Source organism: Phoenix dactylifera, chromosome 11 (genome assembly GCF_051530095.1).
Source record: "Phoenix dactylifera cultivar Ajwa chromosome 11, Ajwa_hap1_PhDact_Kaust_v1.1, whole genome shotgun sequence".
NCBI classification, from domain to species: Eukaryota; Viridiplantae; Streptophyta; class Magnoliopsida; order Arecales; family Arecaceae; genus Phoenix; species Phoenix dactylifera.
In genome coordinates, this window is record NC_143200.1 from 19,560,232 (window position 1) to 19,576,259 (window position 16,028).

General features: G+C 39.1%; 2 protein-coding genes across 2 annotated transcripts; one reads left to right on the top strand and one right to left on the bottom strand.

The window, feature by feature from the left end:
- The first annotated feature begins 625 nt into the window (after nucleotides 1-625).
- Nucleotides 626-7,103, top strand: LOC103695985 (putative galactinol--sucrose galactosyltransferase 1). The gene is made up of 13 exons (XM_008777450.5): nucleotides 626-1,105; nucleotides 1,783-2,043; nucleotides 2,479-2,569; nucleotides 3,699-3,747; nucleotides 3,836-3,927; nucleotides 4,011-4,118; nucleotides 4,225-4,359; nucleotides 4,475-4,885; nucleotides 4,988-5,129; nucleotides 5,230-5,297; nucleotides 5,386-5,520; nucleotides 5,596-5,813; nucleotides 5,965-7,103. Exons 2-13 carry the CDS (start codon nucleotides 1,899-1,901, stop codon nucleotides 6,339-6,341), a joined length of 1,971 nt encoding a protein of 656 aa, XP_008775672.3. The 5' UTR covers nucleotides 626-1,105; nucleotides 1,783-1,898; the 3' UTR covers nucleotides 6,342-7,103.
- An 836-nt stretch (nucleotides 7,104-7,939) lies between these two features.
- LOC103695988 (Tetratricopeptide repeat (TPR)-like superfamily protein) lies at nucleotides 7,940-15,540 on the bottom strand. Its single transcript, XM_008777452.5, has 3 exons — nucleotides 12,999-15,540; nucleotides 9,436-9,538; nucleotides 7,940-8,354 (listed from the first exon to the last, which is right to left on the bottom strand). Exon 1 carries the CDS (start codon nucleotides 15,199-15,201, stop codon nucleotides 13,225-13,227), a length of 1,977 nt encoding a protein of 658 aa, XP_008775674.2. The 5' UTR covers nucleotides 15,202-15,540; the 3' UTR covers nucleotides 7,940-8,354; nucleotides 9,436-9,538; nucleotides 12,999-13,224.
- Nucleotides 15,541-16,028: the final 488 nt, after the last annotated feature.

Genomic DNA, 16,028 nt, shown 5'->3' on the forward strand with positions numbered 1-16,028 from the left:
TTTCTAACCTATCAACATTTAACATGTGCTCAATTGACATCCACATAGATATCATCGTAATCCAATTAGCTTCTTCTTCGAGAATTGGTTCTCTAATTGCTCAACTGAATCATGAACCTGGCACCCATTACCTTCATATCCTAGACAACTTCTTTACTTGGAATTTTGAAAAAACCAATCTACTCTTGAGCAATTTTAAACCTGATAGCTCTCAAAATGAAGAAACAATATAAACATATTTATCAATTGTAGATGCATAAAAGGTTCACTAAGTCCAATTACAAGTCTGCAAATATTGAATTGGCTTTCTTTGCCAACCCCCAGCCAATCATCAGCCGCTCAAAATTTCAACGCACCGCAAGCTTACGCAACCAACCTCACTCATCCAGGTAGGAGTCCGTGACCAATAGGGGCATTTTCGTCATTCCGATCGTATAGGGGCAATCCAGTCATTTCACCCCTCGCACGCGATTTTGCTTCGAACCGACACCGGGTGTGGTCCGACGCAGACGACGGCGGCTGGCCGGTCGGTAGATATTTTTATCATGGAGAGAGTTACTACCAATTAAAATACGACAAATCTTCCATTTCCACGTGTACAGCTAATATGACTCCCTCGTCACGGGGGTTGCGGTGCAACGGGCCGTTTGCCTGCCTTCCCGCCCATGCCTCCTGCCGTTTGTCGGCCTCCGTGCAATAAATAAGCTCTCCCGAAAGGCCGCGAGGCTTTGGGATCTTGCGAGTCCTATTTAAAGGAGGACCTGGTCTTCATTGGATCGCATCCAGTGCTTTCTTGGGGTTTTTGGATCTGTGAAAAGGAGCCTCGCGCATCCGGGTCCGGGCGGGTTTTGGGGGATTTCTTTCCCCTTTTTTTTCTTTTCTTTTCTTTTTTTTTTTTTTTTTTTGCTGAGAAGATGACGTTAGGGGCGGGTATATCGATTGCGGATGGGAATTTGATGGTGCTGGGGACCAAGATCTTGTCGGATGTTCATGGGAATGTCCTCTTGACGCCGGCCTGTGGGAATGGGATGATGAACGGGGCTTTCATCGGCGTCAGATCCGATCAGGCTAGGAGTCGCAATGTCTTCCCTGTCGGAAAGCTTCAGTAAGTTTTTCCTTGTTTCTTTCTTTCTTTTCTCTCGCTGTTTTTTTTCTCCTTTTTTCCTTCCTTTTAAAAAGTTCCTGCTCTATAGATTTGTTCTCCTGTTCATACGAGTTTCGGATTATGGTTTAATTATCTTTTATTTATTTATTTTTCTCGTAGAAGACTATTTTTCCATTGAAAATTTGTCTTTTGTTTTACGATTGATTTTTCTCCTTTTTTCATTTGTCCTCTTTTTTTTTTTGATTTTTTTGATCGTGTCTATAGTAGATGTATTTCTATATAGTGAAACGTAGGCTCTTCCCCCAACTTTGAAAGTAAATGGAGGGGAACCCCCACCAAAATTCATATTTTTCTGATTGTAATATTAAGTTGTTATGCAATCCTTTTTGTTCCCTTTGATGTTTGATGAAAACGCTTCAGCTTTTTCTTTCTTAAGCTTGTCCTGTTTCATCTAATATTGATCAAATATCTAGTGTTTTTGAAAAAAATCTTCTCTTCTTCTTTTTCTTCCGTTCCCATAAATGCTCTATTTGTGCGCTTTCCTAGTTTTAGGAGTTATACAGTGTCTTTGCCTTGTAAAATTTCATATATAATTTTGTTTACCAAAAAAATGAATGATCTGATTGCACTATTTTCGGGAAATTTTGCTGGATTTTTACCACTCTATCGGATTGCAGGGATTTACGGTTCATGTGCACATTCCGGTTCAAGCTGTGGTGGATGACTCAGAGGATGGGTTCGTTCGGCCGAGACATCCCCTTTGAAACCCAGTTCCTGATTGTTGAGGGAAGCGATGGCTCTCACTTTGGGGGGGGGGAATGAAGATGGGTTGGGGCAATCTGCAGTCTATACTGTGTTCTTGCCAATCCTTGAGGGAGCCTTTCGAGCAGTTCTTCAGGGAAACGCAAATGATGAGCTGGAAATTTGTTTGGAGAGTGGTAATGGATGAACACATCTCTATGTTTCTAGGAAAAAAATGGTTTCCTCATGAAAAAAGGAAAAGAAAAGGCAGAATTTATGCCTTCGTTAATAAAAAATTATGAAACATCCCCTACTATATTTAATGCAAGGGAAGATAGAGATCATTGGTTTGGCAGTCTCATGTGACACCATGCAAGGGAAGATAGAGATTAAGTGAGTAGTTACAGGGGAGTTCCACAAAAAGAAAAATATAGATTTATTAGGGTTTCAAGAAAAAAATATTTTAGACTATTAACAAAAATCTAACTTGAATGAGTTTTCCATGTGCATTGCATGAGTTAAATGCTTGCAAATATTTGAAGTGAAAGATGGGATTTCAAGTTCTTTTTATTATTTACCAGATGCTTGATATGAATTAAACTTATTGGAAAATTTTCTTGCTTGCGTTTCAGGTGATCCAGCAGTTGAAGCATTTGAAGGAACACATTTAGTTTTCATGGGAGCCGGATCAGACCCATTTGAGGTTATTACAGATGCAGTAAAGTAAGTAGTTTAATTTTCTTTTGTCATCTCTGTATCATTCAGCACCATACTTCTGTTTATTGTTGCTTGAATTTGTCTCCGCAAAATTGAATTTTTTTAACATTATTTGTCTTATTCATGCACTATATTGTCAGAATCTTTTTTAAGTAATTTGTTGAAGCCTTCTGATCTTCATGTCTACTGTATGAATTTGTTACTACATGTTCAACGTATCTATTCTCATTAATTTTGTTGCTATATTCCTATTGTAGTTTCATGAAGAACTGTTCAATATCTGACATATTGTACATGTACCAAAAAAATAATGGATATGTCATGTTGGATAAAGAGAGAAATTAGATACCATAAACTAACCTTGGGGTCTTTGCAATATTTATTTATCCTATTGAATAATTTCTCTTACTTAGAATTTAAAGAAAAAAAATGAACTGCCCAATATCTGGCATATACTTTGTAACAATTCCTGCATTCGAAACATTAGATTCTAGTTATGAAGAAGGTGCAACACTCATTCTTCCTTTTCTCGAAAAAAAACAAGAGAAAGAGAGAGAACAGAAATAGTTTTCAGTTTATTATTAATATTAAGGCTTATAACTCCTTCAGTACCATGATCTGGAATTTTGTTCTGAAATTTGCGAGTGCCTTTATAATACCTCCTTTTGAAAACTGAAAGTAACACATCATGTTGCTTATATACTAATTTGCAGGAAAGTTTTGATACTTGAATTGTTTTGTTTGTTTGTAGAGTCTTGCATTTCTAGGAATAAGAATATAGAATAATTTATTTATTTAAGTCAAAGACCTCCATACTTTAAATGTGTTTGTTTTTTTCTGAAACATAGTGTACTGATGAATCAGTTATGTTGATTCCAATTAGAATGATTGTCAAAATTTTCGTAAAGCAATGCTTGTTAGTGGTTGTTGTTATGATAATAAAAGGATTTGTTGGGTTCGGCATTGTATGCATATGAATTATCAGAGCATATATGAAAAGATTTATCTTTCTAGCTCAAAGGTTCTTTTCTTGTGATCCAAGATGTGGAGTCTTTGGGACTTCTGAATATTTCACTGATTAAATGTTACATATTCAATATCACTTACTCTGTTTCGATACACTGAATTTTCACAGGACTGTTGAGAGGCATTTACAAAGTTTCTCTCACCGGGAAAAGAAGAAGGTATGTTTGTTATTCTAATTTCTGTTGATATATTTATTATATTCTTTGAGATGGTTTGACTTATTCTGTAATCATGTTCCTTTGGCAGATGCCAGATATGTTAAACTGGTTTGGCTGGTGCACATGGGATGCCTTTTATACTAATGTGACTGCTGAGGGGGTTAAACAGGGACTAGAAAGGTGCTTACATATTCCTTCTATGCATTTCATTGGTTTGGGTCAAGTGTTATATAATGTTCTGAGATGTATTCCTTTTTCTCCAGTTTAGAGAAAGGTGGAATTCCTCCAAAGTTTGTTATAATTGATGATGGTTGGCAATCTGTGGCTATGGATCCTAATGGTATTGCTTCCGAGGCAGATAATGCAGCAAAGTGAGTGCTTGTTTAACACTCTTTGGGTTAAACAAGTTCTTATTAGTTTTTATTACTTTTAGAATAATTTTCTAGTGATTAACCTTTTGTTTGTCATTTTTTCCAGCTTTGCAAACAGGCTAACCCATATTAAGGAAAACCACAAATTCCAGAAAAATGACAAAGAGGGTCGCCAAGATGAAGATCCTGTGAATGGCCTTGCTCACATCGTCACTGAAATCAAGGAAAAGCATGACCTAAAGTAAGACACTTCTGCAATTTTTGGATAAGATGTGCCATCATTTCTTATACCTGTCCATTCTTCTTTCAAACTAAACTCAGGAATTGCTAAATCTCTTATAACTTTCTGCTTCCAGGTATGTTTATGTGTGGCATGCAATTACCGGGTACTGGGGTGGAATAAGGCCAGGTGTTACTGGAATGGAACATTACGAGTCCAAGTTGCAATACCCCATTTCATCACCAGGAGTTCAGTCGAATGAACATTGTGATTGTTTGAATAGCATAACAACCAATGGCCTTGGCCTTGTGAACCCAGAGCAAGTGCACAATTTCTACAATGAACTCCATGCATATCTTGCATCTGCTGGGATTGATGGGGTCAAAGTAGATGTGCAGAACATTCTTGAAACCCTTGGTGAAGGCCATGGTGGAAGAGTACAGCTTGCCAGAAAGTACCACCAAGCCTTGGAGGCTTCCATTGCTAGGAACTTCCCAGGCAATGGAATTATATCTTGCATGAGCCACAATACCGACAACCTATACAGGTATTAGACTTTTTTATCTCTTGTTCTTCTTTAGGTTGCAAGGAATAAGTGTGTTGGAATTCAATCTGATATACCATTTTCTTTTCTTCTCTCTGGGTATAGCTCAAAGAGGACTGCTGTTGTGAGGGCCTCTGATGATTTCTGGCCAAGGGATCCAGCCTCGCACACAATTCATATAGCATCTGTTGCATATAATACTGTTTTTCTTGGAGAATTTATGCAGCCTGATTGGGATATGTTCCATGTAAGCGAAGCAAAACTCCCTCTAGTGCATATTTTAAACTGCTATCCCATAAATTGTTGCACCTGATATCTGATTTGGGTTGCTGGTGTTCTTCTCTCAGAGTCTCCACCCAATGGCGGAATATCATGGGGCAGCCCGTGCAATTGGTGGTTGTGCCATATATGTCAGGTAGCTCATTTAGCTAGTTGTTCTTGATCTTGACTCTTGGAGGGGTACCAGGAGTAGTTCTCTCATGTAATTGAATTATTTTATGCAGTGATAAACCAGGTAATCATGACTTCAGTTTGTTGAAGAAGCTTGTGCTGCCTGATGGATCTATCTTGAGAGCCAAACTTCCAGGCAGACCCACAAGAGACTGCTTGTTCTCAGATCCTGCCAGGGATGGGAAGAGGTAAGCTAGAGATTTTTCTTCTTTTCCCTGTACTACTTTAGTTATTTTATTGATGACGTCTTCTAATTGTTGCAGTCTTCTGAAGATATGGAATTTGAATGAATACTCTGGAGTAATTGGAGTCTTCAATTGTCAAGGAGCTGGCTGGTGCAAAATTGAAAAGACAAATTTGATTCATGATGAACAACCTGGCACAATCACTGGTGTAATCCGATCAAAGGATGTAGATTACCTTCCAAGGGTGGCCGATGATGGCTGGAATGGTGATGCTGTTATATATTCTCACTCCAGAGGTTTGTCTTTGATGATTTCAGGAACATCATAATATTTCTCAACTATTTTGAGAATATGCTTTTAATATCTATAAGTTCCATATGCACAATCTATCTTAGATGTTTTAGTTTCTGCCATCTAAAATCTAAATTGCATCAATGTTTGTCACAGGAGATGTGACTTACCTACCAAAGAATGCATCTATACCGGTGACATTAAAACCCCGTGAGTATGAAGTCTTCACAGTTGTTCCAGTCAAGGAATTATCCAATGGAGCCTCTTTTGCTCCCATTGGACTGATTAAGATGTTCAATTCTGGTGGAGCCATCAAGGAGCTAAGATACGAGTCCATGAAGAGTGCAACCATAGAAGCTAGGGTACGCGGTGCTGGCATGTTTGGGGCCTACTCATCAATAAGGCCCAAGAGAATAGCAGTTGATTTGGAGGCAGTAGAGTTCACATATGATGAGGGGTGTGGTTTGATTGCCTTCGCTTTAGGTATTCCACAGCAAGATTTGTACCTGTGGTATGTAACCATAGAGCTGTAAATGGTTAGGGTGCATGAGGTTGTCAGTCTATTGGAAGACAAACAATTTCACTGCCTTGTGAAAACATGTCGCAAGATCTTTTGACCACCTTCTGAAACATGCTGCGAGGTTTCATGAAATGGTTGAAGAGCTCTATGAATTGTTCAAGGAATGGTTGAAGAGGAGATCTATGAATTGTTACGCTTCATACATGCTGTGAAAGGATTTGCTATCTTGACCAAGATCAGAATCTTCTATACTGCCTGAAAGTGGAGGTGTCTTTGCCTTGTGTCATATTTCTTGTGTTATCTTTGCAAGGCAACACCTGATTTGAAAGTGGTGCTAAGTGTCACTAGAGGAAATGGTGCAGTTGAAGTCTTAAGAAGGTTAAGAGTTCAGAATTTGTGGTTGCTCAAAACCTTAGCATCGCTACAGAGCATGACATTAGCTGCTTCTTTTCAACCTTATTAAGCTGGGCCAGGCAGCAGTTTTTGTGGTTTATGCATCCTGATATGTCAATCTCAAATCACTGGAAATCAGCATTTCAAGTTTCTGGAGTCTGCAAGTATGTGTGGTTGTGCTACCCTTGTTGTGACTCCATAAACAGCTCTAGTCTCCATGAAAAGTTTTCATCCTTCACTAGGAGGTTATTTAGAGAAGGCTATCACATAACAGTTGCCATGGTGTTCAGGTGGCAGAATCTTGCTCTTTTATAATTGGGAAGGATGCAAATCCTTGTCTTAATTCTTCATTGTGGTTTTAAATAAGGTGGCAGTTTCACTTCTCGTTTGTGTTGATGATATATTTATTTAGCGCTTGAGCTGCTCCAGCTAACCCTACTTCGGGCAGATTCTCAGTTTCTCATATATCTTCCAAAAAAAAAAGAGCACCCTTTCTCATATCATCAAGCGTACTCTTAACTTGTTTGTGGTCTTGTGAAAAGAGCATTATTTTTTCACTGTTATGGGTAACCATTATTGCTTTTAATCGTGCATGCCAACCTTCACAAACATGATCTGCAGCATTCGTTCTTGTCTATAATACTAGAGATATGAGGATCCTAGAGCTACATTTAAGCATGTTATGTTAAGCAAACTTGTCCTCAGAGGTCTCATAACAAGGGGTGAAGTACGTCCCATATTAATGTATGCAGGCAAAAGGTGAACTACAAGTTCTTAGGTTTCGCATGGCTCGATAAGTGGCATGTAGATGAGCATCACTAACAGGCACACAGATTCAGCACCTGTCTAGTTATATAACTTGCACATATAGATCTTAGAGCTCTTCTATTATAGCATAGCATATATATTGTGGATCAACACACATCATGACCACTAATTTGGGAGTGTCGGAAAGCTCCGCTAATACCTGCAATCCCATAGATCGAAATCCTCGACGCTGATCGCACAGCTTAAACCTGAGTCCGACCATGAGCAGGGTGGTAAAAAATCGCTGCACGAAGTAGGGTATTGTTTTAAGGAGTTCAGCAAATTTACTCTTTGCCTCTCTCTTTTTTTTTTTAAAAAAAAAAGGATTAACATGCCCATCATGCTTTGTCACGAGACTCAAAGTTTGAATCCCAGTAGAATAATGCCCCTTGACTTTCACTGCACCTACAATTAGAACACCAAAGACTATTTTATAATTCCCTCAGGCAACAAATCCCTGGCTGGCAATTCCTGTTTTCAGCTCAGGTAATCCTTACAGGAGGAATTGGAAGCAAAGAAGGAAAAAATTCATTTTGTGGAGCAACATTGAGCTTAAAAAATTAATGCTAGTTCACATATTCCAGGAACCTGGAAGATGCATAACAAATAAAGCATCAGGATCAAGCAGTCTTATTTGTACTTCATTCTGAAGCTAGCTAACACAGGTATCTCACACCTAAAAAAAATAATAACAAAAAAAAATCAAGTGCAACTTTTCTACCCAACTTATTCATAGGAGCGTCTCTCCGGACCATCAGCTAGCTTCCTTGCAATTGCATCTTTTAGAATCCACGATCATTGTATCGTATTATACATCTTCAGAGGACTGCAACAACCGCCAAAGAGTTTTTAGAACTTGCTACAAACCTAGGAATGTCAAATCTCCATAGAAAATTCAGAAACTACTCATTTATCTGTTTCAATCAATCAATCTGCAGTTGATTGAAAATTGTGTCTCAATATTGTTTGGGCTGTTATAAGATGAAATGATTCTTCTTGTGAGAGAGTTACCTCAAGTCTCTTACCTTCATTCATGAAAGATCAAAATAAACTACAAAGATTTTTTAGTGGCACTACATGATATAAACAAAATATTCCAAATGCAGGTTGTACTCATTGCAATTCAACTGCTTGGTTGAGAGACAGATGGAATAAATCTATCAGCAATATAAGACTATGAAAATCAATATCAATAAATAAAAATTATTAGCTATTTGGTTTCATCTGGGTGCAACATTGCTACCAGATTCCTGTAAACTCTATTAAGAGTGTTTTATGCGTCTGATGGAATATGTTGAGGAGGAAGTGCAGGAAGTTTCAGCTAGATGATTAAGTTAAACCAGTGATCCAAAATACATCTCATTAGAATTTTATATTTTAACTTAAACATGTAAGTTAGATGCAGAGGCACAACAAACAAGTGGTGAAATGAACAAAGTTGTACACTAGGCAGTGTACATCAAGAACATCAAGTATATACAGCCGTAAAATGTTTGCGGGAAATGAAAGAGGCAAGTTGAGGAGTTTACTTGTGAACTAATTATATTATCAACCTAATCATTTAGAAGTCCTATGCTGGCATAGGCTATTTGAACCCTTTTATTATCTTTAGAGGGGAAAAATTAGAGCTGGCTCTTTGGGCAGCCCAGCTCAGGTTAAATCTGGACAAGAGTTTTAGTAGAATTCTGGTAAGAAAAATCCAATCCATGATGCTGAAGAACTTAGACCTGATAAAAATAACTACTTCAAAGGTACTCTGCTATGAAAACCAGATATGTTTCTTAATGACTAAGATTACGTGAAATCAGTACAGGGATCATACTGCTAAGCAGGATATTCGTTACCTCAACCCAACCGCATCTCAAGCTTATTATTTAAGTTCCACTGAAACAGGGATTAGAAGATACCTCCAGAAGAACCAAAAAACAGTACAGAATCCAGATCAGCTCGCTCTGCTGAATTTTCTCTCCAAAAAGAGGATCATCATTCTCAGCAGGTATGGACCAAGTTCTGCAAATGATTTATGCAAAGAACCTTTATAACCAACATGTTTTGAATCAGGAAGAATGCAATAATCAGAAAAACCAACAGCTCGAGAAAAAGGTCAAAGGTTTAGTTCCAGATCCTGCTAGTCATAGGAAACAGATCAAGCACATTCCTATTATTGCCTCCCCAGTAGACATAAAAAGCTAGTCAGGAATAAAGTTCACACAAGTGAGGCCCTTGTTACAATAGCTTCAAAATGTACATAGTATAAGCTAAAATCAATGGGAAAAAAGCAACATATCAGTAAGGCGGGATGACACCGCCATCGTCTAGAGATGCACATCTATAAATTTGATGAAGAGTTGATATGTTGAAAAACCGATTAATGAACATGAAAAAACTGAACTACTTATCCACCAAGCTATGAAAAATCAACCTTCTCTGCTCCTTCAAACAGGAAAAAAAAAGAGGAAACCTTAATAGTGTAACAAGGATAGTAGTTGAAAATGTTCATAAACAGGCTGTTTCAGTGGTGAGGGAGACTGGTAGACAGAGGAGGTGGTCTGGGTTAATATCTCCAATGGAGAGAGGGCCCCAAGTGTTAGGTTTGATGCCATTAAATAGACTTGATATTGTTCATCTATTATTTTAAGTCGCATATAAGATAAATATGATTGCTGCAAGAAAGTATATCAATTCTTAACAAGGAACTATATTAGGGCTTTAAATACATCTGGTTGAAACTAACTAGCCACGATAATGTTGAAAGTACATCAATTGTTAACAAGGAACTAATATTAGGGCTTTAAATACATCTGGTTGAAACAAACTAGCCACGATAATGTTGTCTTTACATATAATGGTGGCAGGTCTCAAAACAAGAAACAATTTAGTATATCCTAGACTTTGTTGTTGTTTGATAGTCAAGCTCCATGTTCATCTATCATTTTAAGTCGCATATAAGATGAACATGATTTCTGCCAAGCAAGTATATCAATTCTTAACAAGGAACCTACTAGGGCTATCAGTAGGAAACCCCCAAACCCAGACCCAACAAGGACCCTATACAAAACCAACCCAGACTTGTAGACCTGTGTGTTGGTGTGTGGCTCAATTTTTGTCAACCCGATTCGCATTTGATAGTTTATCCAGCATATAGTGTACAACATGACTGTTATACCCTTTGCATTCTTCTAAAATTTACTCATTACTTCGAAACTATATCATTAATAAATTGTTTTGAGGCCCAAACCTGACCCAATTGGTCTTACTAAATCTCTCCTCCCTGGATACAAACCCACCTTCACTCTTGGATGGTAGGATTTGGGTCCAGATTTTAACCCAAAGCCCCTAATGGTTCTAGGGACAGGTTGCCCATTTCCCGGATTCAAACCAACCCAATGAGACATCATCAAGTTTGAGTCGATGGTTTAATTGGTATAGAAGTCTGAAACTGCTTACTGGTCAAATTTAATTGTATACATTGTAACGTTCTGTGCAAATAAACATCATGAGTAAACGGTTCCCATAAAGTTGGATTAGGCATTAGGATCCTATGCATGCAATTTACATTCATTTAAAGTTTGAATGAAGGATTGAAGTATTATGTGCCATTGGCATGCTGACCTAGCACTATCATGATGGGCATCATGCTGTGTCATTGTATTACACAACCTTAAGAAACAAGTTTACATTTTGTTTAACATGGAAGGAATTGCATGCTTAAGAAAGTTGAAGGACCACCAACATATGTTTTTTACCTTAAAAGGATGGGTACGTGTTTATGTTGTACAGTATTATCAAGGAAGGCAAATGTGGTCAGATAAGAACATTGTCTAGCTAATTGTCTAAGTAATCAATTACCTATTTACCACCTGGGATATAAGATAATTTCCAGGCTTGCAAGGAGTAAAGCATCAAACGAAAGAATCTAGTTTTGGTATACAAGTTAGATGTTGGGCCTTTATCACAAAATATTGACAACAAAAGCTCATTATCTATTATCATTATAAATGTATTTTTACTCAATATTTCAAATGCTGTGAGGCTTTTATGTCTAGAAAATTTTAAAATTTCTAGCTGATTGCCTGATTTCTATGGACATGATAATTTTGTTTCCCACTTCTATCTACTATCATTCTTTCATCAATGAATGCATGGATCGCTACACAGTGTCACACAAAGAGCTCGGATTGGGTTTTTAATCATGTCAAACACTTATTTTATCAAAAAAACAAAAACATGTCAAACACTTAGACACTTCTTAACCCTTTAAAACACAATGATGTCATCACCATTACATGCCAGCTTTTGATGCTTGTATTGTTTTTTAGTTTAACATAACAATTGACAATCAGGTCACAAAGCAATCGGTCAAACTATTTGTTAGTCTTGCTGGATGGCCTAGGAAGCTACCTAGTGCCTTGCCTAGGGCCTGAGCAGCTTATCCCAGCAGCTGAGAATTTGGGTGGCCACATAGGCAGCCTGGTACGCTGAATGCAATCATCTAGGAGGTGGTGGCAGCTATTGTCACAAGCAGCATAATCAACTACTGATGCTACCAAAGAGGAATTGAGGAAGAGGGAAACTATTGCTTCCTGCCAATATTGGGAAACTAAAGTATCATATGTCAAAAGAAATGTGCCTGACTTGAAAAATTGGTGCCTTCCCAGGCACGAATCCAGTGCCTACCCACTAGGTGAACACATAGCTGCACATCGAATACCATTAGTTTGTCAAAACATTGTTAACTTTTTATTATACATATACATCCATGCATATTAGCATACAACTACATACTATAGACATGTCCTAGTATGATATCCAATTTCTTTAAGGTTCTTGCATCAAATCTTCTAGACATCTGGGCACGCATGTCAACTGTCTGACTCCTAATATCAAGAACCAACAACTTATCTAACCAGATTAACATCTACCACGTAAAGCTAACTTGCTACAAATACAATAACTGCAAATAGCACGGAGAGAAAGAGAGAGAGAGAGCTAAGCAATTCACTAATTATTAATAGTAAAAGAAACTGGATATTTTTTAACTTAGGGAGAAAAAAATGAAAAAAATATTGGACCTTTGTGATACAGAAAACATGCCACCTTCCACCTTCACAAAGATCACAGAGATAACGGCATCATTAAGAAAACAATGCACTTGACCAGAGTCAATACAATGTTTTCTAAACCAACATTCTAATGGGCAGGACTTGAAAAGGCAAAGGTCTACATCAGAAAGGGAAGAATACCCTTAATCAAAAAACCCAGCTAAAAGCGAAAACAGTAGACAGAAGAAATCAGGGAGGTAAAGGAATCAAAAATTTTGTCAAACTCGTTTTAGAAAGAAAAAACAAGGGAAAAGAAAATATGAACTACTGTTGTGAAAAGTCCACCCTGTGCAGAGAGTACCCATTGGACCAACAAAACATAATAAAAGGCCCACAGATTGAAAATGAAAGAGAAACATGCTACGCACCAAATAAATATCCAAGGGGCTAGGCTTCTTGGTTGAGAACTTGAGATGCTCTCAGATCTACAAGATTGAGCTTACAATCAGTGTCACTCCCTCTGCTCTGGTTACTGATGCACCCACACCATCATTCAGTGAGATCAACAACAGCATTTTACCTCGAGTAATTGACAACTGACAAGCATCTCATGTATCTGTCGGACTAAAATCCCAATAAATAAGTATGAATATATCACCAATAATCACCACATGAACAAGACCCACCACTGAAATGATGGAACCTGTTTGTGTCTCTCACAATGATCTCCCTCTCCATTACTTTAGAAACATGTTTAATTGCAGAATGGCAATCTCCACACATCCTTATATTCTTCATGATACGAATTGTCGCCCTCAGTGGCATGTTTAGCAGCGCAAAAGCAAGAGCAAGCTTCTCACTGTGGTACTGCAACTTTGCCTCTCTCTCTTGCTCATCCACATACAATAGCACATGATTTGTATCAGGTACATACCCTGCTTCCTTAATCTTCCCATCAATCTTCTCCCACATCTTATGTATCTCTTTAATTTGTGGGTGGGAATCATCATTTGCAACAAACATGTGGACCAAGTTCTCTATCTCGACCCAGCTACAAGCAGGCTCTTTCTTCACCCCATTCTCTTTCATCATTCTTCTTACTTTAGCTGCATCATCCCATCTACCAGCAGAAGCGTAGATGTTATAGAGCAACACATGTGGGCCAGCATCATGCGGGTCGAGTTCAAACACACGCTCGGCAGCATATTTTCCCAGTTCAGCATTCTTGTGCATTCTACAAGCTCCAAGCAAAGCTCCCCAAACAGCAGCAGTTGGTTGAATAGGCATATCATTTATAAACTTAAGTGCTTGATCAAGAAGCCCAGCTCGTCCAAGAAGATCAACAATGGTCACATAATGCTCAACCTCTGGTTCTAACTTATACTTCTTCATCAATTCAAAATAGTGCCGGCCTTCACTCACTAACCCTCCATGACTGCAGGCAGTAAGAACACAAAGGAAAGTAATATGATTCGGTTGCACTCCAAGTTGACGCATCTCCTCAAAAAGGCAAACTGTTTCCTTACCAAGTCCGTGTTGTGCACACCCGGTAAGCATCGAATTCCATGAAACAACATCTCTTTTACCCAACCGCTCAAATACTTTTCTCGCATCCTTGATGTTGCCTGATTTCGCATACATGTCCAAAAGAGTATTCCCAACAAAAGCTGTAAGCTTCTGCCCGGATTTTATCATATGCGCATGCACCCACTTCCCTTGCTCCAGAGCTCCAATACTAGCGCAAGCACTAAAGACACTAGAGTAAGTAAAATGGGTTGCTTCAAAACCACTCCTTTGCATCTCCCGGAACTGCTTGAGAGCGGTCTCACCATTTTCCCTCCTTGCATACCCAGCAATCAATGCATTCCATGATACCTCATTCTTTGAATCCAATCTATCAAAGACCAAACAAGCTTCATCCATCCTTCCATGGCGAGCATACATATCCAGAAGAGAGCTGCCCACGTAAACATCCGAATGACAACCATACTTGATGCAAGCTGCATGTATTTGTTGGCAAGATTCATCTCCAGGGGCAGCTTCCCCACAAGCCTTCAAGAGGCTTGCAAAGGTGAATCCATTCGGTTTCAAACCGAGCCGAAGCATACTCGGAAACAGTTTAACTGCCTCCTTTGGGCGATCATTTTGAGAGTATCCCGTGATCAGAGCAGTCCAGGTAACCATATCCTTCACCGGCATTTCGTCGAACGCCTTCCGTGCGTCCTCCAGCCCGCCACATTTGCAGTACAAATTGATGATCGAATTGTGGAAAAAGAGGTTATCTTTGAATCTGGAAGTGAGGAAGTGGGCGTGAACGAGCCGCCCTTCATTGAGTCTCTTCACCTGGGTGCACTTCTTTACGAGCTGGGAGTAGATAGCGGCGGTGGGTTCGAGGCAGCCGGCGTCGATGAGGTCGAGAACGTGGAGGCCGGGTTGGGATTTGAGGCTTTTCCGGAGTAAATCCTTTTCTTGGATGATAAGGGAGGACGGGAAGTCTTCTTTCTCTTCCGGTGGCTCGAGGTCGGTGACGGCGGTGGCGGAGGTGGCGAAATGGGTGGAGATGACGGGAAAAAGAGTGGGGTTGGTGGCGCGGGTGGAGGAGAGGGGAGGGAGCCGGAGTAGATTCTTCATGAATTCGAATGTTGGGGGAGGGGGGAGAGAGACGTTTTGGTTCAATCACAGTAGCTGAACCAGGAAGCCACGTTTGGGAAACGAAGGGAACTAGCTAAGTTTCGAAATTGGAAACTTGTGAAAAAACTATGTACTTTCTTCTTGCATGATCAAAACTCACCTTTAAAAAATAAATAAAGAGAACAATTTTTTCATGGGATTTCAAACTTTAGATGTGCCAATATCTGGCATGTATCATAGATAAGAGGAAATATGACAGGAATGGGGATAAACAATAGAGTATGCATTTGGCTTCTTCCATGATATTCTTTTGGAGATGGTACTTATGTGAATGGTTTTAAGAACTAGAATTCTCCGTGATACGTGTTTGTATCAAAAAATGTATAGCCCTCGACACTCACCATATCATCCTTGAAGATAGATGGCCGTCGTTTATCTTCAAAACTAAATACGACGCATGTTTGTTGGTACATGCCTTGCATTGTATGTTGAATGTAATTGTCCGTCTCTTAGGCTGTAAATGGGTTAGCTTGACTCGTGACCCGATCCGACCCAACTCTTTTTAGATGACCCGTGAGGCCGGCTTGGATTCTAAAATTGGGCACATTTCATTTTTTGGATCGGATCTGGATTTACTGAATTCAAACCCGATCCGACCCGACTCAACCCATTTGAAATTTGGATACTTTTGGGTTTTCAATCATATGCCCCAACTCAACCGAATCTCTAAAATTATTTGGGCCCACGGGGTGCAAACAATTTTGAAGTCATGGATGGGATGACCTGAGGCGAACCCACTTCGAACCTGAACCAAACTCGAATTTTTT